Here is a 26,880-nt window from a genome sequence, read left to right as displayed (position 1 = left end):
TGAATACAAGGAAAATTAGTCTTTATAAAATATTTGTTTAATAAATAGAGAAAGTTTGGACTTACTTCTATCAAGTCCATTATTCTAAAAAAGTAGAAAGTCATCTGTATATACACACATGTCATTCACCTAATGTCAAATATACAAAATAATACTAGAGTGTTCTAGTTATTTCGTTATACGATTGTATAAAATTACTGTGTAAAGGTGTTAAAAAACGATTGTTGATCGACTGTCGGATGATTTTATGCTATATTTAAAGCTGTAAAATATAAATTGCTTGCATGAACCCGAACAGAATGACGGTTGAACCTAACCAACAAAATCCAACATCGGTTTTCGGTTTTGATTCCTATCCACCGCTCTCAGCTGTAAATTGGAATCAGACAAATCCGTTTACTAGTAATATATCACCAAATATACCACGAGTTCAAAATGATATGTTTAATATCAACTCGGGTTTATCATCTCAATCGTTCAATAGGTCTTCCTTATCAGATCAAAGGAATCCCGTTCAATTTCAACACTTTAATAATTTCACATTTGGTACTCCAAGACCTACACCTGAAATAGTGCAGTTTCCATTTAGTAGTAGTACTATGGGATTTGGTACTAGAGAATTTCGATGTAAAAGAAAAACTGATTCACCATCGTAAGTTATTATTATTAATAGTAAATTAATTTGCGAATTATCCTTTATTTGTTATTTAGACGATATATAATGTTTAAAAAATAAAATTGACCTTTTAATTAGATTAATACTAACGAATGAAGGATAGTTTATCACTTGTAACACTTTTCATTAGCTTACAGCCTGCCAAACAGCTAATAACAGAAGAGAAAGTGGCGGAACATCTGGCACGACTTCATATTAACTCTGAAACGGCAGAACCGAAAGAAAACGAGACTAATCGTATGCAACGTCTGTATATGTGCGAGGAAATGCGTAAATTTCAAATGGAATCGATTCTTCCATCTTATTTAACAGGTCCAATTCAAAGACCATGTACTGCTTTAGTACTTTGGAAACCACCAACTAGGCTGATTGATCCAGTACCAAACAACGAAGTGAATGAAAACAATAATAAAGACAATGTGGTTGACAATGATAAATCTGAAAATCTTGCAAAAGAGGATGAAATGAATGAAGCTGGTACAAATGTTATGGATTTGGATACCTGTTAAGACATACTAAATTACGGTAACACTTTTTAAGACTTACTACTCCAAGTGATATAATTAGTTTATAGAATTTCAATTATTGTGTTTGTTTGTTTCACAGAAATCTTCATCAACATTTTTACAAACAATACTGTTATATACTCAAATCATATTTATAATCTTCAATTCTATTTTATAATCAAGGTTTTCAATGCTAATGGAAAATACAAAAAGTGGGAGTAATATTTCAAATAAAATTCTATGAAAAATAATTATTTAACATAATTATCCCATATATAAAAGATTATTCAATGTTAATTAATAGTCAGACATTTTAGAAGGGGTTCAAAATTAATTTTAGTCTTAAAATGTTTCATATTTAATGTCTTGCATCATCTACAGAGTTGTTTTAATGAAAACATCTTCATTTATTTATATAGTCCATCTTGAGTCTCATATAAACCCATTTTTCTTTTCAAAAAATAATTGTATTTGTTGTAATATATTTTGACATTTCTTACAATTGCTTTATCAACATTAATTACATACAAACTAAGTCAGTTGTTGAAAAAAAAATGGATCAATGGAAAATATTCATACAGTTAATATTGAAGAGGGTGGAATTTTACTATTGGAAATTAGAGAAAGAGTATTAAGTTTAACACTTCCTATCTCCCTCTACTTGCTTTTCATTCCTTTGCTGTTCCCATCACTTAAAATTTCGACATTATGAGAATTCAATTAGAATAGAGTGAACAGTGGTTTGTTCTCTCTCTATCAGCAGTTCAGGACCATTTGAAATAGCTCCCATACCACTCTGTATCTCCCTCTATAGACTTCTGATTCACCGTTCATTGATTTGAGCAATCTGATTCTTCTGTGACAGTGTGCAGCTTTTAGAATTTAAAATGGAGGTTCTTCATGTGATGTGGTGGCTCATCTATCATGCACATCAATAGAGACTTTATCTCATAGATCTTGTTTGCTTTTGGATTCTTTCCTTTGTACAAATTAAAATTTATCAAGTAGCCTGAGGCAGAATTCAAGCACTACATCTTATACCCAAATCTTATAGGTTTGCCTCTTATGAACTGTTTTTCATAATATCTAATCATAGACTCATCATAATCCAGTTCTTGGATATTAGTAAATCCATAAGCGGCCGTAGCATCCACAATTTATCTTCAGGAGTTTTCTCATGGAATTACTGACCATGGACTCATAATTAATGTTCTTGCATTTGTCACAATCAGGTTCAAGAAAAATTTTTTGTTTGTATTCAAAATCACCATTTATCCATGTTATATCTTTTAATCCCGGGCGAGTAAAAACTCCATCTGTATCGTAACTGTCATCAGTAGGGATTAAAATCCATTAATATCTCTTCTGATTCATCATTTTCGTCCTGCAAAATATTTGATAAAATATGCAGTTGCCGCGTTTAACATTATTTCTTGAGCGTTACATATAAGTAACGCTAGTCATCGATGGGTTAAGCAACAGGAAAACCATTTATCACTTTTGACAACATATATTTGTACTGATTTTGAAAATAAGTATTTCAGATTTAATATTTTGCTCTAGATTGTAATATTTTTCATAAAAATGTGAATTACAAATATTGAATTGCTTTTATTCTTCAAAGTGTGTATATTAACATGTTTTGCTTTTTTTTACTTACTATACATAATTATATTTTCCCCTAATTTTCAATTTTCACTTGGACATTTGTGTTGATGAAAAATGTCTCTTTATCATGGTTTATGTCACCTATAATGATCTTTCCTTTTTGTTAACAGGATTTGTTCAGATTCGTCATCTAGATTTTACAGTATTTACTTTATCAGATGATTTTTCTTTCCCATTTTTCTTAGCCCTTCTTTTAGTCATCAGATGTTTATAAAAAATTTCCGAAAAATATTCATTTCGTTCCGAAATTTATCTGGTTACATGTGTTTCATTATAACATAACTTTTTTCAATTGCCAATATAAGAAAAAAATCCATAAAATTCATCAGTGAAAATCCTTAATTTACGAATTAGTAGGGGAGAATGTAATGTATATACCGAATATTATATATATTTTTCAATAAAATTTTCAAAAATATCAAGTGTCTTATTTCATTCTTCGCAACCATACTCGTGAGCAAGAAATCGACTAAAGGCCGCTTGACATGATACAATGTACTAATTAGGGTTATCTGACCTTTATAAAAGGTTATCTACCTAACCCACCACAATAAGTTAACCATCAAACGTCAACCGATACAACATCACCATTAGAACGAACAAGAATTCTGAGTGGCTGAATAGTTAGAAGAAGACATAGGGCAGCTAACCTTGAGCCAAAAAGGTCAGTTAATGGCCACAATTTAACCTCGTCTGTTTTCAAAATAAAAGTTTTCTAAATATTAATTGCCCCTCGTATCATTACAATTTAAAAAAACGTTCTATTTATGATCGAACAAACTTTTACATTAATCTAATTGGTCAGTGAACGGTCCCAAAATTCTTTTCTACCATCTGCCAAAAATTCCACCAATTATAGACTAAACATTAGAGATTGAGAAAGATAGAGCATAAGTTTATCACTCTCTAATTCATTTGCTGTTCCTATTATTCGAAACTACAATGTCATGGCGATCCAATCAGAATAGAGTTGAGAGAAGAGTGTGTCAATGTTCTTTCTCTCTCTGTCAGCAGTTTGAGACTATCTTTAATATTAAATCTATGCTATCAATGCATAGCGAAAAGGAACATGTAAATAATAGTTGGTCATTTTATTTTCTATATCTCAAGAATATTATTATATAAAGAAAAATCTTGACAAACATTCATAAGCTAAACAAAATATTATGAATCTTGTACTTTTATTTAAACATTCAACTCTATACATCAGTTAAATTATTTTCAAATCCATTGCTTTAATGACAGAATTGATTTTGAAAATGAAATCCAGAATGTAATCATTGTTGTCAATATTTGATATGCTGTAACATCAAATGCATAACTGTAATGATGGTTGCCTACTATGTAGAAACCAATAGTATATAATACGATTTTAGAACAAATAAATTACCATTCTAATATTCAAAAACTGTATTATTTTTCATTTTGAAATAAGGAAATAATAATAATTAGAATATTGAGAAAGTTATATAAATAAATGATAAAGATATTTTTAATTAATAATTTGTTTATTGGTATGGAAAATGATCAGTATGAAAAATAGTTGTCGATTTTCATAAATCTATTGCAGCTGATCGGCGGCGCATGCGTGTGTTCCAGTTTGAAAATGAGCATGGAAGGCGGTGTGTAGGGTGGTAATTTTCAATAACAAAAACTATATTTTTCTATATCACCTTTCGTGAATAAAAACAGAAATTTTGTTCGCCGTAATTAATGTGCGTTCGATTTTCTTCTTTATTTTATTAACATGCTGTTATTTAACGATAAATCTCCCGAATCGTAAGTAATATTTCATATTATTTGTTTATAAAAAAAAATGTTGTCATATGGATAAATATTGTTGATGTTATTAGTTTTTCCAACATTGTAATTCGTTTTTTGACTTAGAATGAAAGTAATTAGTGGTTAAACTTTGCTTATAGGTTATATTTGACCCAGATTAAATAATAATTATCGGTATATTTATCAAAAAATGTAAAGTACTGGATTTGAATGCATGGTTTTAAAAGGATGTTCGATATTAGATGCATTTCACAGATCAACGATCTGCGACAAAGGGTAGCAAGGGATTGTGTACAAGATTTATTGATACAATAAAAAAAGGTTTTTCTATTCTATATGTTCTCGAAAAGACACATCTCCGTATTTGCCTAAATAATGGGACGATTTATTTGGCTCCCTACGTATCCTAAAATTGTCTCTGACTATACATTTTCTCAACTTTTGATTTTATTTGAATTATTTTATCAATTAATAAAATCGAAATACTTTTTGTGTTATTTAATTTAATTCATTGTTTAAGCTGTAGGTACACATCATACTACTTAATGTAAATGATTTATTGATCTGTTGAATTCGTTTCTTACTTAGAAATAATACTTAGTTCAAAATGCATCTTTGCAACTGGATATCTGACATCAATCAACTTTATTAATATTATTCCAAATAAATACGTACAATAAACTGCAAAAAAAATTGTTTTAATCCAATTTACCAAATACATTCTTATTATTTTCTAAATCGTACAAGATTTGATAATGGAAATAATCGTCTCAACAAATTATTAATCAAGTTCTAATACTTGCGCCGCTCGATTTAACTTCTAAAATGAAATGAGATCGGATTTGCATTTTCAACTTTAGTTCAATTAACTTCCATTACTTCGGAATCGACGCCCCCGCGTTTTTTCCTCTTCTACCATTTAAATTTAAATAAGTAGAAATCCGCCGAGAAGTTTCAAACAAAGAAACTAATTCCACGAATTCCATTAATTCTCGGAGAATAATAATTTTTGGGTAAATGGTCAGCAAGTGTTTCTAATGACAGTAATGACACAATTCGGAACTGGTAATTGGAAAAATTAGAGGAAAGTATAATAAAGAAAAAGAGAGGCTCGGCCTGCTATCAAATGAATCTTCTTTATGTGGAAAAATAATAATGAAGGGAGATTCGTTATTCGAAATTAAAAAAAAACACGTGTAAAGTCAGTGGTGTATTCAGAAAAATTACACGATTTTTAAATTGCTTAATGTAAACTTAAGTTCTAGATGCGCCCAGTCAAAACAATGATAATATTGTTAATAAAAAACAATATTTGAAATGGGCGGAACACACATATTAATTCAAACAATCTTTCTTTCCATATATTTTGCAATAGAATCGGTGCTTAAGGTCCGTACCGGTCTTCGCCTTGATTGCTATTCAAATCTGTACCAAAAAATAATTGAAATAATTACACACAAAATAGATCCGAAGAAATTTCGGATCTTCATTTGGCATTGGCATCAACGATCTAATTTTATGATATACCTAGCTTTGAATTTTGAATGTTGTCCCAAAATTACGACCATCAGGTGACAAATCACAAACTTTGGATGCTCCAAACGACGTTCAACACGTGCACATCGAGTCTTGTTGCTACGATAGGATTTTTTGGGTGGCATTTTACTAAAAATAGTAATTGAATTTTTAATGTGAATGAATTTCGCTGTTCTCTGAATAACTGTAAGTTAGAAGTAAAAAAAAATATTCGAAGTAATGTACGCAACGAAGATAAAATGAAGAATGATTTGAAAGAAGCGACGTTAAGTGGTATAGGCAACATAAGACATGTATAGTGTGTAGTCTAAGAAAATATATCACATTAAAGTGTGGCGCCATCTATGAGGTGTAAAGGACAAAATTTTAAAGTTCTCTGTAAAGAAATTCGCTTAAGTCGCCATCTGTACCAGATTTATGGCAACTACGATTAATAACAACAATCAACGTTGATGATTAGTTTAGTATTAATTATTGAGACCATTAATTTAAATGTTCATTCGGAACATACACACGGACACTGAATTTTTACATTATTTACAAAAAAAAACCAATGAAATGTGACTAAGTTATCAAAGTTGGTGTTTTTAACAATTTCATTTTCTGTTGACGATCGTAGATAGGTTTTTATCAGTTTGAGCTTAGAAATCGCCGAGCTTTTAGTTCTAAAATCCTCTCTTCCATAACCTCTACGTATCATCTTTACTTTCGTCATTATTTTTATCTTTTTCTATTTTACTCTCGCATATATTCAACTTCTATTCCTCTTCTTTGTTAAGCATATTCAGCCTCGCCGTTCTGGAACTTATTAATGGATTCACTGCTCCAAATTGCTTACTTCCCTTCGTCATCCTTGGTTCTAAATTTCCTCCTTAGTCATCGTCGTCTTTGATAACCAGGATTTACATAATTTGTTTTAAGTTCATTTTCGTCGACTCGTTTGCTTTTGGTGTCGCTGTTCTGTTCGAGAAGGCACTAATTTGATAGTTAATTCAATTAATAAAAATCCAAATTTTTTTTGTGCTTATTTATAGTCGCGAATTCTCGTCCTTCCTGTCCAGCTCTCTTTTCCAAAGTTTATGTTAAAGAGAGATAGATAATGTGTTCCTCTATAGTAGGACAAACCTGTTAAAATGAACTACATGCAGTGCAGCCATTGGATACTTCGTTCCATTCTAGTGTAGTGTAATTTTCGGGCAAGTACAGAGGTACGTATATCCATTGAAGCGGCAATGCTTTTATAAGACTCCTGTACATATTATTGAACACATCTGCTTTGATTATAAGTTCCCAGGAATATATTTGCCTATCTTAACCCCAGCAGATTGTTCCAGTAATTGTTTTTTTTCTATCTATTCCCTTTTCTAGTGTTTTCTCTATTGTCTTGTGGCTGATTGAGATTTATCCGCCTCTACTTCAACAAGTCTATCCGCTAATTCGTTTTCCTCCACTGTAGAGTGTCCTTGAACCCATTGAAGGCAATTTTATTCTTTTTGTTTAGCTTGGTTAACTTGTCCAAGCTTTCCCAAACTTATTTGGAGCTCAGAGCTCTAATGATCGCTTTGCTATCGGATAAAATGATTTTTTTCAAATTGAACTAGATACTTTTTCGATTGCATGTATTTCTGTATTTTTATATGAATTCTATTGTTGGGCATTTTTACGATTTGTATGTCGGTACAAATCGACAATAATTGTATTTGTATATCGAATAATTATCGTTTTATGTAGCAGTATAATTTTGTGGAAGACAATCTCCTGGACATAGAAAACTGATCCAAATTGAATTTTGATTCATTTCTTTGACGATGCAAAGCAATCGAAACTAACCCTTTTAACGTACTTACAAAAGCCTTTTGTATAAGATTGCAATATATAACTGTGTAGAATATGAAAAGCAAACATTAGGACCACAAAAGGTTTAAGGGGACGTAGTGGGTTCAGGAAAAGCATTGTATACTATTGTCGACAATGTGAACAATGTACCTACAAACAATTGGCATCAAGCTTCATTATAAATGAATTTATTGAATTTGAAGAACTTTCTAAGTAACTATTGTTGATTGTTGTTGATGTCGTTAGTCATAGAATATGATACATGGATAATATGAGCAATCCTTCGTCGTCCGATTTATTTAACTATTTTTAAAGGAAATTATGAAGGTTTATCATCATCATATACAAGTAAATTATTATCATTATATTTGGGTATAGTCAAACATGATCCAAGTTAATTTTTCTAGTGATATATCAGACTAAATGAACCTCGAGTTCACCATTATATTCCAGCAATAAAAAAACTAGTCGAAACAATAGACATTGTTCAAAAAACGGGCTCCCATGAAAGCAGAACCGTTCTAACAACTAATAAGCTCATAGTCATATGATTCTAAAGTGCGATCTTTATTGATTATTCAAATAAACTGACCAATAATGCTAATTGCTCGCTTTATTAACTGTTTCATTGAAAACGAAACGATACAAATATCGAGGATGTAGTACAATGAAAGTTGGTTCTAAGGGAAAGAACTATGAGCTAAGATTTTAATGAAAGGTTTTTTGAATGAAGTGCCTAGACGGAGGCTTAAAAATTGAACAAACAATTTCCTTCTTCATCATTAAAACGCGCCCTGCCACAAGTAGCTTTAGCGAGTCCGCCTCACTCACCAGATTTATCACCGTCAGACTTCTGACTACCGCTTTACATTGTTTTTTATAAAACCATTCATATTACTAGTGTATGGTTTTCATTTTGGACTGAATTGATGAGATATGATTTCTGTATCAATTTAAGAAACTGTGTGTGGTATTTTTTAAATAGCAAAACTGAAAGTTTTAGACTTACAGGAAGAGAATGATAAAGAATTGGAAACACCTAAAAGTGTAGAGGAAGTTTTCATCAGTGTTTTCAAGCTCCCTAAGCTATCAGAATAATTTTAAAAACAGTTTAATATTGAAGACCCTTCTGCAATAGATGGTTGGACAACTAAGTGGAAAAACAGGTATTTTTGGGATATAATTGATATTTTTCTAAAATTATTGAAAAAGTTGTCAGGAAAAAAAGAAAATTGCGTTGCCACTAAATCAAAGTTAGATCAAAGCGTCAAAGCCCACGCGAAATATGACCGAAGTACTTGGTGGTACCACATCCAGCATTTAATCCGGATTCTGCACTGTCAGACTATTATTTATTCAGATTCATGGAGAAATTAATGCGTGCGACAAAAATTGAATCAAAAGGATGGTTTCAAAGGTCGCAAAGGCTTTCTTTTTGTATGATTACTCAATAAACAATATAAACATTGGATATCGACATTATTTATGTTTCTAAACATATTTAATTAAATGGAAAATAATTTTATCCATTAAATAGATGTGTGAAGAATGGATCGGAGCACTCGAAAAAAATCTGTCCTTTATATTCACGATATAGATGGGGATGAGGAAAATGGGTTGCAGTTATTATAACAACGACTCCAAATTCAAACGTTGTTACATTGTTGTATCGATTTACTTATTTTGTGGGCTTTTTTTTCCATTTCTACGTAAACCAATCGGAGTTTTGTGAATGATTTTTAAAAATTCGTTTTTCCAAATTACAGAGAAAAGTCGATATTGCGTATGCAGAGGCAATCGAATATTTATTTTAGAGGGAACCATTTCATAATTATTCGAAATAGGATGAATATCATTTTTATCAATATATCAACAACGAATTCAACTATCAAAATCATTATCCTTATCGTGTAAGGTAGAGATATCTAAAGCTCATTCCTCGTTGACCACTTTACCTTCAACTGTGATAATTGGAATTGACTATTCATCGATCTCCCGTGGACCCAATGGAAATCACTGTTGTAAGGCTTTCCAATAGAATGGAACTTTTATTTATATGAAAATACTTTTCAGAGCAGAGATCGAACTAGTATTTGAGGATGTCTAAATTATACTTTGTACACAGCAGCTTCAGAAGGTCAAAACCTCAAGAATCAATCTAAAATACATTGACGATTGTTTATTTTAGAAAGAAAAGTCTTTGGACCACCTTGTTTTTGATTCCACCCTCATTGTTTATCATTACTACCACAACAATTTATCTATTAAATCGATCCTTAGCGACCAATCTGGCCAAGTTCGTGGTCTTGACCGAGCACTCTGAAGGTGTACTCGAACCATTACTTTATTTTGATTTGCATTATTGAATGAACTATAACAATATCCAATTTTTTTTGATAAAAACTATATTTTTCTGACCTTACTTCATTAAAACTCTTCCAAGGCAATAATTATTTTCTATTCCCTTAAATCGGGGCGTCCATGATCGCTTCGAATTGTCGCAGAGGGGAGTAAAGTAATACCCTTTAAAGTTGGTTCAATTTCCTCCCTGGACGCTATCTCCATCTCCGGTCTCTGATGAACTGGCCAGTTTACAAAATTTAAATTACCCTTTTACGGCTAATAGACGATACACGGAGCGCTGAACTGAAATATGAGACTCGGTACGATGCCTGAAACTAAAATTGTTCCTAAACCAATTTTGCGGAAATGAATTTTTGAAATTCTATTAAAAATGGGAACCAAGCAAATATCTGTAATGATTTTTTAAATATTAATGACCTTTATAACGTTATCAAATTTGTTCCGGATCTTGAGTTGAGTGTTTAGATGTGGCGACGCTAATTTTTTAATAGTGGCATCAAATGTCTCGATTGGATCATCGTTTGGAAATCGCTGTTTTCCGAATAATACAAGATTCATGTTTTGTGGATCAAATAATTTGTCACCTTGGCAAAATTTCACTGTAGAAAACATGAATATGATTTTATACGCTACAAACACCACCCCCTTACCCTATTTCATATTTATAAAACAAACATTCACGCCATCATCGAATACAAGTGTAGATTTAGCCCTTGCAATACCGTTTATGTCAATACTGATATAATCCCTATTCCAAGACGTCTAAATAAACTCCAAGCCCGCTATGTGATTCGTACCATCGAATCAACTAATTCCGCTACATCCTCTGGGTCAATAATATGCAGTCCCTAGGCTCAAAACCCAAGAAAAAATTCCTTTATCCACCCCTTCGACTTCTAGCAACAGCGATCTCCCTGAAATCTACCTCAATCAGATAAACTCCGACTCATAACACCCGCCCTACACACCCTTCGTCGTAGATGACGATGTTGCAGGTTTTCTGTGGTTTTTAGCAAACCTGGTGAACTGGTTCTCCAGCCAAATGGCCGACGATAGGGAATAATGTAGCCGCAGCTGTATCCACCCCTTTTAAATTTAAAATAAACATAAAAGCTCACAAAATTGTTTAAAAAGCAATAAAGAAAATAAATAAAATCTCCAAAAAATAAAAAAAACCCAAACCGAGAAGTTTTCAAGCTTCGTTTTCGTTTTCTATTTGTCAAAATCTCCCCTCAGAAATAGTTAGACAAACACAACTCAACGCAATCACCACAACTTCAGTCCTGCAGAGGAGCTATTCCTATATCAGGGCCTACTTACAATAAACCCGCCTCCTTACAAAAATCCTCCTTATCTTACCAAACTTTAACCAACGAATCTCTTTCGCTAAAACCACTTTTATTTCCAATATAAGCTACTTGAGCTTTTAGATGAGAAAAATCAAAGATTTATAATTGGATTTGGCTTTTTTGTTGTTCAAAATATATTTTTGCATACGTTTGAACCAATTATCGAAGCATTTTTTTTCGTGGTGAAGAATGATTCGTCTTAGTTTCCTCGATTTTTTCGAACTACAAGTTTGAATACACACGTGTCCCGTTGTAGATCAGATAAAGTTTGCTGTGGGTAACTATCAAGTCTTTAGTTAATTTTTTTACGAAAAAATGACAGAAGAAAAGTTAATAGAGGCGGTAATTCGTCGCGAACTGCCAATCTAAATCCAAACCCCACCGTTTACTATTTGATAACACGTGTCTCAATATGGGGATCGCCACGCAGCACGTGTAGCATGTACGAGTTGAATATCTCCATCTAAACAAGCCTCTATTGATTCAGTCGTAGATAAAATGTAGTAATCAAGCTATAACTTATAATTTCATCATTCGTTAAATAAATAATTGTAGTTTTACCTCAAATATATCAATTATAATGTGGAGAATCAGAACCAGGCATCAAATGAAAATTTTAATTAAGTTTTCCTCCATTTTTGTTCGATTACCGCCTTTTTTTCAAAAGATGGGATTATAAATTAAACTAGTACTGATAGACTGTTTCTATGGGCTCGCGTTTACCTTTTTATTTTTATCAACCCTTTCGGCTTTTAATTTTCCACTGAAGATTTATTTGAAAAAAAAGAAGGGGAGGAATATTTATGTGTGTGGTTTACGTAGCGACTACTATAATTCAGAGATATTTTTTTAATGCTTCTACAACTTTTATCTTTTGTTTTTTTGTTCTTTTCCGCGTCGTAAAATATACCTAAAGCGAATTTAAATTGTTTTATTTTATTAAAGTTACGCGTACAAATATACAACTGAATATATACACTGAAAAAAAGAATAACTAGAAAATCGCTTGAAAATTTTGAATACTTACCTAAAATAAACATAAATCATCACGAAAAAAATATTTCTTTTTTGGTATCTAGTCCGTCTAAGGGCGAGGGGACAAAAAATCCGTGCATTTTTAGACAGTTTAGTAAAACAAGTAGGCTTTGACGGAAAATGTTATTGTTTCTCGTAATTTGACAGATGTCAAATGTCAAAAATATAGAAAAGTTTTATGAACAAAGTCAAGATCTGTAGAAATCGTTTACGGATATCTTTCGACTTGTAGAAAAGGTATTTCGATTGAAAAAAAGTCAGGACCGGACAGAAAAGCAAAAAAAAATGCCAAAAAAGAAGTTTGGGCGAAGCGGATCACGAAAACTATGCAAGCAATATTCTAAAGGAACAGAATTTAGTTTTGTTTCTGGATTAAAACTTACTCAAGTTGGTTTAAATTATAGAAAAAAAATGCAGCAAAATCAACCTCTTGTCCAAACTCCTTAGCTTCCCAAGGCTACGTACATGAATGCGGCTTCACAAACTACCATATAGGCCCGAACTAGCTCCGTCCGATTATCTTTTGTTCGCAAAGCTGAAGGCCGAATTAAGGGATGAAAGATTTAACAGCGACGCAAAGTGTTTTGAAATAAAGTGAGAATATACTGAAAAAAAAATCACAGTTTTATTATTCATGACTATTCTTGTTAAGCTAAAAATTCGTGGACCGTAATACGTATCTACAACGTTGAATTTTAACTTTACTCGATAACAGATTTATCAGCAACTTATTAGAAAGTTTTTAGAGCCAAAATACGATAATTTAGAACTAGCGTTTCGATATAACAACTTCGTATGGTAAATAAATTGACTATTAAATATTTAATTCACTATATAGATGCAATATCTAATTCTGTAAATAAATATATTCCAGAAATCGCTCCGATGAAATTCTGAAATCAATCACAATCACAATTTTTTCGTAACATCGAGCGTATAAATATCTTCCGAACAATAAAAGAAAAAACAATCCTAATTTCCTAAATGTCTGTGTTCGGACATCGTGTTCCAAAAGAATTCATCACAAACAGGAAACGCTGGAAGTTGCGTGAGTTTATATCTTACTTGGTCATCTTTACTGTTATATAACGTGAATGGACTTTGGCCATTGTTAGTATAGAATTTATGAAACTGCTGTTCTAAAAGATCATCGTTAAGATCGCCAATGCGTTTTCAAAGATCCTATGCGATTTTTAGTTGTTCGTTTACTTTGATTCACTATCTACAAAACCGAAAAATAAGGAGGCCGATAGGCAGGAAGGACTCGATAATGAACTACTAAAGTGTGGTGGTCGACATCTCACACAATTACAAAATAATCCTAGACAAACGAGTACAAGAACCATTAGAAACAAGGCTAGAAGCATAAAAAACCAAACAACTTTTGGAGACACGAAAAAATTAAAATTCTCAAGCGGGAAAAATATTACTAGATCGAAAAAGAAGCGAAAGTAGAAGTCGATCACGAAAGAGCCAGGAAGATGAATGATATCGAAAGAAGGACCAAGTGATAAATCTCTTAAAGAATAAAACGATAGCAAGGTCCCACTTCAAAAATAAATATAAGTTAACTTATGAATTTCTGTTTTATAATAAGTTTTTGGACTTTTATTTTTGTAAAAACTCCAAAATATATTCAAAAATAGCTGCTAAGCGAGACCCTCTTGACAAGCAACATGCAAAATGAACTAAAATGCGAAAAAATTTGTCCTTTTCTCTCATTCGCCTGAACAAATAATCGAGTGATGACGAGGGATTGGATTTTTTGCTACTAAATCTTGTATGTGAATCACGTAGAGCATGATCAGTACTTCAAATAGTTGTCGCTTTGAGCAAGCCATAGAAACACGATGATGACAAATCATATATAGTGCACGTTTGGTCTTAACATAAATAATCAGTCCTCGTTTATACTGGGATATCGAATACGACCTACTTGGAATTGAAAAAGGAGACCCTGAGTATGGAGACTGATTCACTAGGCAGTTGGATTCAACTTGAATGACAACGAGCGCTTGGGTCGGCCAGAAACTATGATAAAGTTCACCAAATGGTACGAAAATATCACCGGATTAAGTTTAGAGAGATAAGTCAAGACATTTCTCAGGCCTTATTGATTTGGTTTAAGTAAATTGAGTCGGCTTTTCCACGTCGACTCATAACCGTAGATTGAACATGGTTGAACACACCTGAAACGAGAAAACCGTTCTTTGAAATAGTCATGGGATTGTGTATATCAGTTATCTTGAAAAATGTAAAAACAATAACGAGAGATTAACCTTTTCACTCATTATCGCGGCTAAAAATCACGAATTACAATTCGAATTGGTTGACCAACCACCGTATTCACCAGATCTGTATTCCAGCGATGATTTTTTCGTGTATCCTAACCACTTGCAGGAGAAATATTTCAAGGAAAACGCCGCCAATTATTATAAAGAGTTAACAATGCGTCGCTGGACTAAGTGTATAGATTAAAAAGAGATTATGTCGAAGAGATTATGGGAAAAAGTTTTGTGTCTTTGTAAGGTCAGAAAATTTGTAAACAAACCTCGTAAAGAACAATATTTTTGAGAAAACACTATAACTTGTTTTGTGAATGAAACCACCTCATCCTCTTCAGTGATTTTGGTTAGGTACATACAGAAATGTGGGCTCGAGTGATATTTTTAATAAAATAATGTTGTATGGACTAAAATTTTCGTGCATTACTAAAGAGAAAGTGATATTTGAAGAACGAGCACTCGTGAAGTCTAAGAGATAGGATGAGGATAAAGGTTTCTTGGTTGTTGTTTCTTCGGTTAGCCAATTCGAGTTCTTTTTTATCGACGCACAAACTTTTTCAGCTAGAATGTAAAGATATTTGATATTTATGAACTTGGTGATTGCATCTGAAGCCAAAACGTGGATAAGAGAAAATTACATTCTATGGAAAACAGTTCGTAAACCTAGTCACCAACGAATTATAACATTAGTAATGGGAACTGGCTAGAAACGCAGCGTTTATCACTATTTTGGAGCATCTCATCGGTGTTACAGGTTGTATACGATTTTTCATTAACTATGTGAACCATCTCATCAGCCAAATGATTTACGATAGAGAATAATGCATCCGCAACTCTACTTAAAACTGATATCATGAATAAAATAGAAGATGCGATATGTGGTGCTATCGGAGAATCCTGAATAAGGATCGAGAACTTTTATTTTGGGAATATATTGCGAGATACCAAATAACACATCCTTTGACTAATCATTCAGGGAAAAGTTGAAGGCAGAAGATAAATAAGTGGCATCGAGGCTGCAGATAGAAACCCATTCAACCATGTCATGGAGATAGCCCGCGCCTGAAGATAGGCACGGCGCTAAAAGAAGAAGAACTGTTAATTAATTTCCAAGTCAAATAATCATTAACGTCGTATTCCCTAGATCTCATTATAACTCAAGCTCACTATATCTGTGAGCTAATACCTTCTTTTTTATAATCGACTGAAATCATTGACGAAAATTCGAGCGAGGAATAATAAGCATGGAAGTTGTATAAAAGCAACGGATTATAAATTTTCTTAGGTCTTCTTTACACCCCATTTGGTGATTAAATTTAATTATGTCTCGAAGAAATGCCTATACTAAAACATCTTAAATTGGTTTTTTCCTTCAAAGGCGCAGCTTATTTTTCATTAAATTATTTGATACCAGGGTCGTATCTATAGTTCATTTTAATTATAAAAAAATGATACTATTGGGAATTGACTTTCTGATTATCAAAAATTTTCATAATATTGTTTTTTCTTGAAATCTTGAGCGATAAAACAAACCCAGTTGCTTGGAAACAGTTTTTCTGAACTCCACAATAATAACTGACTGAATTCAATTGCTCTCATTGAACTTGTAACCTTGAAGCTCTAAAAGAATAATTGATATTAAATTTAATATCACCAACGAAATTTAGAAAGGAAAAAAAAAGATTGAAAGGCTAGAAGCACTTTCTAAAAAAAGTTTGTATCTAAATAAAATAACATGTAAGAAAATTTATCTGGAGAAATCCAGGCTGGTTGTAAACTTTAGTCCAGATTAATGGTGATGAGGCTGTTGGTTCAGCAGAATGCTTCTTCTATATAACTAGCGGTGTTGTTTGGTTTGTAGCCTGAATATGACAGCAGAAGTACGGAAAAATAAACTGGAAATCGGTAACAATTAAAGAAGAAACGAGTAGGTAGAATAGATCTGAGTAAACACATACAAAAACTAAATTTATACTTTTAAAACATAACCAGATTCAAATCTGTTGTGTTTCCTTAATATAATATGAGTAAGAAAAGGCACTACACATGAAAATCCAGAAAAAAATCACCAGCAAATATAAAATTGAATCTTATATTACTTGTTATCGATGCTTTTGGTAAACGCTGAAGGTAAAGAAGAGCTTGAACTTAGAACGGCTTAGATGAAGATTATTGAAGAAGTTTGATTAATATAATAACGTCATTACTTTAATCAATTTCATCATCGGTATATACAAACAGACGACATTGTTCAAAAGTAGATCAAGCAGGTAGGTTCACCATAAGAGAACTATCGATGTAATTTCTGGAACTTGCCGAATTGGTGTCGCTTTAGAGTTTCTTGATGTTACAATACTGATGGAGAAGATTTTTGGAAATCTATTGTGATAGATGATGATACATTGATTCAGTATGACACGCCTAAAACGATGCTTGCACACAATGAGACCTACGTAGATGCATGCTGGAATTATTCTGATTAGCAAGCAATGAAAATGAAGATAATATCATAGAAAGAATAAGAGACGAAGCAGTAAGCAAGAATTGAATTTCGTATCAACTGCTGAAACGATAGAAAACAAGCTTAAACGGTTTGGCTGAAATGTTAAATATGTTAAATAAGAGACCAGTTGAAGTTATATGGAGAGAACGATAAAATGACAAACGAAAGAGAAGTAGACCTGGAATGAAGAAAAGCAAGAATGGGAAAAAAGAGGTACAACATGGCACCAAACAAAAACTATGTCAAAAAATTATAAAAAAAATAGAAGGGACTCAGATTTCATGCTTCATGTTATTTCCTTGATGACACAAATTACTCGTGTATTAAAACTGAAGTTGTGACAGGGTTTTTTTTTTTTTGAAAACAATGAAATGCTAAATTGATATCAGCGATTTCAGTTTTTATGTTACGTGTCAATGGCAGACGTATCTTTACAGACACAAGTTCTCCTTATCCAATGGAAATCCGGAGACGCATAAAAGAAAAAAGTAATAGAATACAAAAGTAATATTCAGATCGTTGAGCCATTTTAAATAAGCGAAAAAAGTTTGAAGGGGAATATCTCGCATTTCAGAATTTACGAGTGAACTTGAAGACTTCTTGACATTCTATTAAGCGTTGCGACCAACGTATATTATGAGTCGTAGGAAATATAATATGCCTTTTAGAAATATAATAGTAGAGAATTCGATCCTTTTCCGACTTTTTACTAACGGGAGAATAGGATCTGATGGATTTTCTTTAGTATTCAATGGCGTGGGTGTTTGCTTTTTATTAATTCTAAATTACCATAATCATAAACGTTTTTGTTTTCAATTGACCATTAACAAGTTTAACTCCTAATTACTAATATTCATTCAGATATGATTCCTATTCATTTAAATATATCTTCTTCTTCATCGTACGTTATTTATCTTGTAGGTGGTCGTCCTGGTGGTCGGGATTTATTCGGCTTTTCTTCCTTCACAATCTTTGCCAACCTTTCATCTGATATTTTCTCCACGTGGCCTCTCCACTCCCTTCGCCGATTTTTCGCCCATCTCACTACATCCTGGATCTCCCTTATTTCATCATTTCTCTTGTGGTCAAATAATGTGTGTCCCGCTATTTAACTCAGCCTTCGCATTTCAGTAGTTCTTAAAAGCCGTTTAGTCATGGTGTTTTCTGCTCTGGTCTCATACAGGTCTTGTATTTGTTCAAACCTATCCGGCGTTCTCTTCCAGCTTGCTTTACCTCTGCTATGCTGGACAAGATGAGGCTGAGGCTGTCACATCTGTTGCTCAGATTATTTTCCAGTTCGACATATGTGTAATTATTGGTGGTCAGGTCTTCCTGAACCTTGAATGAACCTTCTTGAATCCTCCTTCTCTTCGTACACTATCAAATTCTTGGGTGAAATCGTTGAAGCACATCTAGGCTGGCTTATTGAACTCTATAGCATTTTCCGAAATTTGGCGGATTACAAAAATAGCATCTATAGCAAACCCGTTCTTTCTGAATCCCCGCTGTTCCTCAGAGATACCAGATGACATCACATTCTCCGCTAAAAATTTAGTAAAAAGTTTTTCCATTCTGATGGTATACTCTTGGTGTCTAGTATTTTGTTGAAAATATCTGTTCATTTTAAAAACTAATGGCAATTGTAATGATGCTTCAAGCTGTCTTTGAAGTAAGAATTTACCATAGGTGCATGGAGAAAACATAAGCCAAAAGGCACGAATTACTTTATACAACTGCTGCAGATTGGTCGAAGGGACAAATCTTATGGTAGCCAAAAGAAAACCAAATTTTGGGAAACAATCCTAGATAAGTTGTAAAGGGCGACACGTTCAAATCCCATGGCACCACTACAAGTCATTTTAGACTTGACTTGACTTTAGACTAGACTCCCAACATCTATTAAAGTTTCTGTAAGGAAGACATCGGTTGCCAGTGCGAGGTTTATCGTAGACAAAGACGGGGCGGAGTAGGTCGAAAGATATGTCTTTATAGCTGATTCCACAGATTGATCCTTCTACAAAAGCAAGAGTCCCGATAAAAGACGTTCCAAGCGTCTGCAGGCGAATTCGGTTTTCATGAGTCAGATCTGCCTGTCGTATAGATATTGCAAATAGTTTTCTAGGTGACATCTTCCAGGTTGCATAAATATTATATCAATTTTCCTCCTTTTTTATTTCTTATTCTTTATTGTTTATTTGTTTTTAATCCTCCCCAGTACCTTTCTTATGGATTGGGGTAACATACGACTTTTTTCATTCCTTGTATATATTTTTCTTATCCATTTGGTTATAAGGGTGTGGAGATGTATGAATACGTAAATAGATAGTTACGTTCTATACGACTTGCAAATCAGATAAAATACAAATTTCATCCACAGTCATTGAATATCAACAAAAAACATTGTTTTATATTTCCTTAATATCCCTACTGTTTCATAAAACTGGCAACGTTGTTCAAATGCTTATAGTTGACAGTTTTTAGGTTATGAAATAAACGAAAATGTTTTTGTTTTGTTTTATTTGATATCATTTTCCTGTTTTTAATTTTTTGGATGTTTTCAATTTAATTCTATTAAATAAAAAGCATTTGTTGTGTTAACATATTAAGATTAGAATTAGAAGAAAAACTCATAAAAACGCGAACGCTATGTTCTAAAAACCATCGTTCTATTTTTAAATGTAACAGTCGTATTCAGTGGTTTCCCTTATTATTCCTCCGTTGTCTTAGCAACATTTTATATTCAGAACGGCATAATTTGGTTCAAACAGATTTAAACAGATATACACAACGAAGAATCTAAAAAAAAAAAAATGGTAGCGGTAGCCACATGTATCAAGAAGAAATATGTTTATATTATATTTTAACAAATTTAGGGTGAATGGAACGATTTTAATCCAAGTGAGAGTAATAAAAAAATAGTAAAATGTAATGGGTATTTTATGGGCAACATCAAATTTAGTACTTTGTCCATCTTGTGAAATAATTTCGAATAAAATCAAAAATTCTCTACAACTTTTGTGATATAGAATATTTTTCGTATCTACTATCATCAAAATTGTCGTATATATATGGTGAAAAACCCTGTCAATCTACAGTGGGCAAAAAATTGCATCAACACGCATGCTCGCGGTCAGAAGTCTCTAGCAAAAGCTTCAGTTCCGTCAGTCCCATTTCGAGGCGAATCGTAGACGAGCTGCTCGGCGGCCTAGGGTTAGTTCACGGCCTTTCTAGCTCAAAGTTAGTTCCCTTTTGGCTGTCCAGCCACTCCTCTCGTTTCTTTAAGCTCTTGGTTGCCTTGAACACCAATAAGGGCCTGATTTCTCAACGACGAACAATTAATCGTCATGTTTTTCGCATGTTCACCTTTTTCTTCCGGAATAACTTCCTCGAAGTCTTAACTGACTCATGTTCAGCGTACTGGCTGACTCTGGCCTTGACACAATAGGATAACGGCTTGAACAGCTTTATCACTTGTTGTGTCCATTCACTGATTGAATTCTTGTTTGTTGTGAAGATGGGAATCGATTGACGTTTGATGGTTAACCGATAGTGGTGGTTCAGGAAGATAACCTATTGTAAACCACCATGAAAAGTGGCTCGCGATCATAACTGGGAGAAGAAGAAACATACAATATTTTGAAGTTAATACTAATAGCTTCAAGATTTTAGTAAGATATAAACAATTACGTGTCAGTTTTTTTTGGCATTAACTTGCGATTGCTGGGCTGTCGTCTGAGTCGATTTTTTTGCTCACGAGTCTATATTTAGTATAATAATTTTGCTACTAGTTTCTTTCTGATGTTAGTTACGAATATCATTGAGAATTCTCCGTTTAGAATTTCAAAATTTAAAAATAATATGATACGTCACAAGACGTTCTGCGTATAACGAAAGTAAATAATCTGGTTTATTCTCTCGTATCTTTTGTTGTCAGTTCTCTTTTACATCAAATACTACACCAGACAAGCGAAAAAATCCGTACAATCAAGCACATAAATCACGGTTTTTCTGATGTTCTAACCTTGATGAAAACACAGAATAGGACTCGTTAAGGAAGAAAAAAAATACACGCGTTGCAACATAGAACATATTGATTTTATAGAAACAGATATAGTTAAATTAGGAATAGCAAGACAAAGAAAAAAAGGGGCAAAGAAAGATCAAGATAAAAACATCTTAATAAATCAAGACAAATACACAGATTCAGAGTCACAGAAGCAAATACAAAGATCAAGAAAAAGATAAATAAAGACAAGATCAAGACAAATAAAGACGAAATAAATAAACCGAAACATGATGTGACAAATGAAAAATCGAAGATCGAGACGATAAGAAAAATCAGGACAAAGACTAAAAGCAAAACAAAGATAGTAGCAAAGACAAATATAAAAACGAAGAATAAAAAATGAAAATAGAAAAAAAATAAAAATAAACAAAGACTTACACAAAGATCGAGGAAAAGACACAGATAAAATCGAGAAGTGAGCAAATAAAAATAGGAGGAGAAAAGATAAAGATGATGGCACAATCTGATATAAAGTTAAAGGTTTAGACAAAAACGACTATGAAAAAGTTCAAGACAAAGATCAAGATAAGGCACATAGAAATATATAAACAAATCCATACGATAATCAAAATAAAGACAAAAGGCACAAAGAAAAACAAACTAACACCTACACGAAGATCAAAATGAACACAAAAGCTAAAATAAAGACAGACTTCCAGGCAAAGATAAATAAAAATGAGAATTAAAAGATAAAGTCAAAAATAAAGACACAGGTCAAGTTGACGATTAAGGCCTAGATAAATATAGAGATGAAATTAAAAATTGAGACAAAGTCAAGCCCCAGATCAAGATAAAGAAGAAAAAAGGAAACACAAGGATATTAATAGTATAAAGATAAGGATAAAGCCAAAGACAAATGTTCAAAAAAGTTGATGAAACAAGCCAACAAACACAGAGTAAAATAAGGCTGAGTCAAACGCACAACTAAAGTCGAGAACAACACAAAGGAAAAGGCAATATCAAAGATGGAGAAAGAGACAAAAATCCAGAAATAACAAAGAATAATGTAAGAATATAAACGAAGGAAGACTAACACAAATATCAACGCAAATACACAGGCAAAAAGTGAGAACTGGACAGAGAAAGAAAAAAGCAAAAGAAAAGACGAAGATAAAGGCAAAGGTTAAGTTGAAGACAAAGACAAACTCCAAGGAGGATGACAACTATTCAAAAAGACATCATACCAGAGATGGATGGATGGATTGGATGGATGGTGTTTGCACTTATTCCATTATAAGAAGAACCAAGACTACCTTTGGCTCATGGAATCAAACGATAGATGAGGATTTTTTTATTTTGTTGATATGAATGAATCTATTATAGTTTTAAATTTTTCGTTACGGATCTGTTTTACCTCCATCATTGCACATGTTATCCGCGATGCTGTCATAAACGACTTTCCGGAGCTTTTAGTTTTGGGCCTCTACACTTTTTGTATGCGTTTTTTCGACATCGTGCCAAGCAACATAATAAACGATTCAGGTATATAAAAAGAATCCAAAACTGACCGTATACTTTTTGCCAAATTAGAAAAGGCGTGGAGTGGAAAAGTTTTCCGCAAAATGAAATGGAACCGAGGAAATAGTATTTCGAATAACTTGCCACTTTCCGAAAACGAACTGGTCTTGTTGATTACATTAAGGTTGTTTATGGTATGATATCAGCTGGTGGAATCGATGCAGAATTCAAGAAAATTTATTTAAAGCCAAACTAAATCAGTCTGGAAACTTAACTGATGTTTTTTTGTATATTCATTAATATATAGTAAATAATTTTGAGTTTTCTTTAGTTTACTTAATAGAAAAACATTTCATTTGAATTAAATCAGTGGTTTTTAATCTTCTTTCTATCCCTTCACTTTTTTTATTTTCAAAAATTGTTCGTGTCTCCTTTTTCAATCAATGAAAGCAAATATTTGACACACCAAAATTCAGATTTTTGAGGAATGAATCATTTTGCGGCGACCTTCACAGATATTTGGAATGGATTACGTATTAGTGCAGCTTCTTGTTCATTGAGCAACGAAAAACATTCAAATTCCAAATTGGTTAGGTAAATGAATCGCACTTCTTGTTTACGAGAATGGCCGATTTAGCCAAGGCAGCTTCATAAAACATTGAAACCCCTTTTCGAGACTAAAAGGCTATAAATCCTGCAACAGCTTCTAATCCTCTACAAGATTAGTCCATCTTTAGAATATTGCTCGTATATTTTGGGCTCGATCTCCAAACATACCCTGAATATGCTCGACTCAATGCAGAAAGGAGCAGTTAGACTTAGAGGCGATCCGAAGTTGATCTGAAACTTGAACAGCTTAGAGCAAAGAAGAAAGGTCCCTGTCTTGACTCTGTTTTACTGATACCACGACGGCAAATGTTCTTTAGAGCTGTCTAACATAATCCCGCCTAGAACAGTTGTTGCAAGACCTACTCGACAGGGAGACGTGGCTCATGGACACCGAGTTCGCCTGCAAACACCCAGAACTTCAATTTGATGGGACTCATTTCTTTGGAGAAGTGCAAGCCTGTGGAAACATCCACCAAGACACGTCTTTCTCGAGCATTACAACCTGCAGAAGTTCAAGATCAACATCCACAGGCATCTCCACACGACAGGCGCGACTCGAATGTAAAAGGGTTCGTCCTCTGGTTCTTTACATACTTTGCATATATTTCAAACATAGTAAATTTCGTTTAGAAGGTAGCCGAGTTATTCAGTGATCTACAAACAAAAATTCAAAATATAGACTGCTCTTTGTTCATGTTTGAATCCGTTTGAATAATAGTTTCTTACGACTAAGGCCTGGTTTTCTTCTCACCTTAAATACTGCGTTTGATGTTATTTTCTAAAATACACAGTTTACATTGTTGAAAATTTATTTAATTCCGTTCCGGTTTCATCTGACAGTTTTTAACTTTAATAAAAAAATGTATGAATAGGTTACGGTCGGTTTTAACACTAAAAAATCAATTTCCTCTTTATTTACTGTACGATAAAATTGTAAAATGCTGGGTAATTGAATGATCGCCCATTTTATATCGTGGATCACTTCACATTTTTTCATTAAATCAACCATTTTCCGTACGCTATGTCAGTGATAAAACAGGACATACCGATAAGGCGTCGCTTATATATCTGAAAAAGCCAAATTTATTACGGGAGCTCTAACAAAAGCCCGTTTTACATATTACTCTCTCGATTTACCACCCTATCGATAGAGTCTCTTTCTTCTCTTCAGCTTTTTTATGACGAATAAGTTTTCAACGTTTTTCAGAGTATATGGAAAGTACAAAAAAAAATTTATTTTTATGACTTAACACGATATTGAATTTGCAAATGAATTATTATTACTATTTGGTAACAAAATAACGAAGAAAAATATCAAAATATTTTGACGGTGCGTGTTCAATCTCTGTGAAGCCCCATTCGTGTACAGTTGATTTGGAAAGCGAAGCATTGTCATGGAGCAAGCCCATACCTGATTTAGCCCAGAGGTTTTTAGATAATTTTTTAACTTAGTCAGATTAATATTCACGGCTGTACTTGATTACTTGAAGTCCCAAAATATAGTAACCATCACTTTTTTGTTGTTTTCCTTTTTTTAGCACTCAGTGGATGTCGGTTCCTAATCAAAATCCATAGTTTTATTACCTGTGACAATTTATCGGATTACATACTCTTGGTCCTCGTGGCAAAGCTCTAAAAATGACTCACAACATTCCAGTCAACGCTGAGAATTTGAGGCACCCACTTTTTGTCATATTTAAATGCTCATTTAGGATCCTTAGAGTACTTGTTTTAGAAATGCCGGTTTGTACAGCATTTTTTTTTGTTTTTAGGCGTCGATCACTTACAACAGTCTCTTCCGTGGGACCTACTGCATGTGGGTTATTTTCTAACGATTCTCGTCCCCACTGAAATCACTTAGACATATTTTTAATCGTTCAGGTCAACCAAATAGCCTCCAATCAGATTTTGATTTCTGTTGGTGTTGATCCTTCTTTGAAAATTTCACAGTGCGAAACTCAAATTGAGACATTGTTCAAAATAACTTGACCGAGTGGTCGTTCTTGCTCTATTGTAATAAAATGGATCAAACTAGACTTTGATTGTTGATATTTTCACCATATAAAGCATTCTGCTTTTGCCCAGCGATTATTGATGGTGCAAAATTCGGATTAAAACACTACATTTAGTTTCCACTTTATGGTCTAGAATTATTCTTATTTAAATAATCTGTTTGTTGTTGTTTTTAATTATTCACATTTCATGTATTTCATACAAACTCCACACTGTTTTTTTTATGGATAGAAATTCAAATTCGGTTGCTCCCTTTCCGTTTTCGCGAATATCAAAACCAAATCCGATCTCGTGAAATTTACTGTGACTAAAGATTACGAGCTGATGCGGCATTAGCCATGAAGAAAACCATCTTCTGCACACGTACTCTTAAACATTAGACCGGCGACAACAGAACAGAAATTTTCCACAGAGACGGAGTCAAAATTTTTTCGATAAGGAAAAAAATATCTAGTTATAAATATCGTTCTAATATAAAATGATACTTGATTCCAATATGTGTAAAGTCTTCCTTCACGTGAATCAATTTATCAAATACATATTTTCTACATACAATAAGATGGATTGTCTTCTTTATAAGACTAATAGTTTCTCTAAAATTAAAGTAGTAATCGTATAAAGATACAATGAATAACTGACCGTACTAAAAATTGATTTTGACGTGAGCTTTGTTAACTGTGTTTATTTTTAGGAAATTATTGTATTGGACGTATATTTATTGTTAATATCAGTTATTTCAAGAACTAATTCGACTTTTTATTTAATTTTCTATCGTTAGATACAAATAATTTCCATCCACGTGAATAATATCCATCATTATAGGCTCGTATTTACTGAAATGTTTTTTGTTTTGACGTTCCTGCACCGATATATCTATATGATATACGTCACTTCCGTTGCCATTTAATTTACTGCTCGGCACAATTCCGATACCGTGCCCCCTCTGACCGTCTCTGAGTTATTGCACATTATATACACGGAGTGTTGGTTACGACAGGAAATTTTACGATGTGTATATGCAAATGGCCGTTCGACATCGATTTCAAGAGATACGGGGATATTACGGCCGTTTGCAACAATACACTGTTGCTGATGTATATATATAGTACGTTTTAAGAACGTATTCAATGAACCATTACGTTGATATATTTCTAGATATACCATCTAATATTATAGTCCAAGAAAATGGACGAT

At 33.0% G+C, this 26,880-nt stretch overlaps 2 protein-coding genes across 6 annotated transcripts in view; both read left to right on the top strand.

The window, feature by feature from the left end:
• The first annotated feature begins 106 nt into the window (after positions 1-106).
• LOC130896387 (uncharacterized) lies at positions 107-3,268 on the top strand. The gene is made up of 2 exons (XM_057804421.1): positions 107-652; positions 807-3,268. Exons 1-2 carry the CDS (start codon positions 285-287, stop codon positions 1,183-1,185), a joined length of 747 nt encoding a protein of 248 aa, XP_057660404.1. The 5' UTR covers positions 107-284; the 3' UTR covers positions 1,186-3,268.
• A 1,184-nt stretch (positions 3,269-4,452) lies between these two features.
• LOC130896390 (uncharacterized protein CG43867) overlaps positions 4,453-26,880 on the top strand; it is a 291,476-nt gene continuing 269,048 nt past the window's right edge. For 3 of the 5 annotated variants that reach the window (XM_057804428.1, XM_057804426.1, XM_057804429.1), the window contains exon 1: positions 4,469-4,629. The gene's annotated coding sequence lies outside the window, so the exon portion shown is untranslated. Of the gene's footprint in view, positions 4,630-26,880 lie in introns of all 5 variants that reach the window. The other 2 variants (XM_057804427.1, XM_057804425.1) reach the window with 1 other exon arrangement.

The sequence above is a fragment of the Diorhabda carinulata genome, chromosome 7, assembly GCF_026250575.1.
Source record: "Diorhabda carinulata isolate Delta chromosome 7, icDioCari1.1, whole genome shotgun sequence".
Classification (NCBI taxonomy): domain Eukaryota; kingdom Metazoa; phylum Arthropoda; class Insecta; order Coleoptera; family Chrysomelidae; genus Diorhabda; species Diorhabda carinulata.
The sequence above is the reverse complement of the archived record's forward strand: the minus strand, read 5'-3'. Positions and strand labels throughout refer to the sequence as shown.

What these genes read in the sequence shown, in the direction of transcription:
- LOC130896387 (XM_057804421.1), top strand. Translation starts at nt 285, where the DNA reads ATGAACCCGAACAGAATGACGGTTGAACCTAACCAACAAAATCCAACA. An exon ending in AGAAAAACTGATTCACCATC is followed by an intron (nt 653 to 806) that starts GTAAGTTATTAT and finishes ACTTTTCATTAG; the next exon opens with CTTACAGCCTGCCAAACAGC.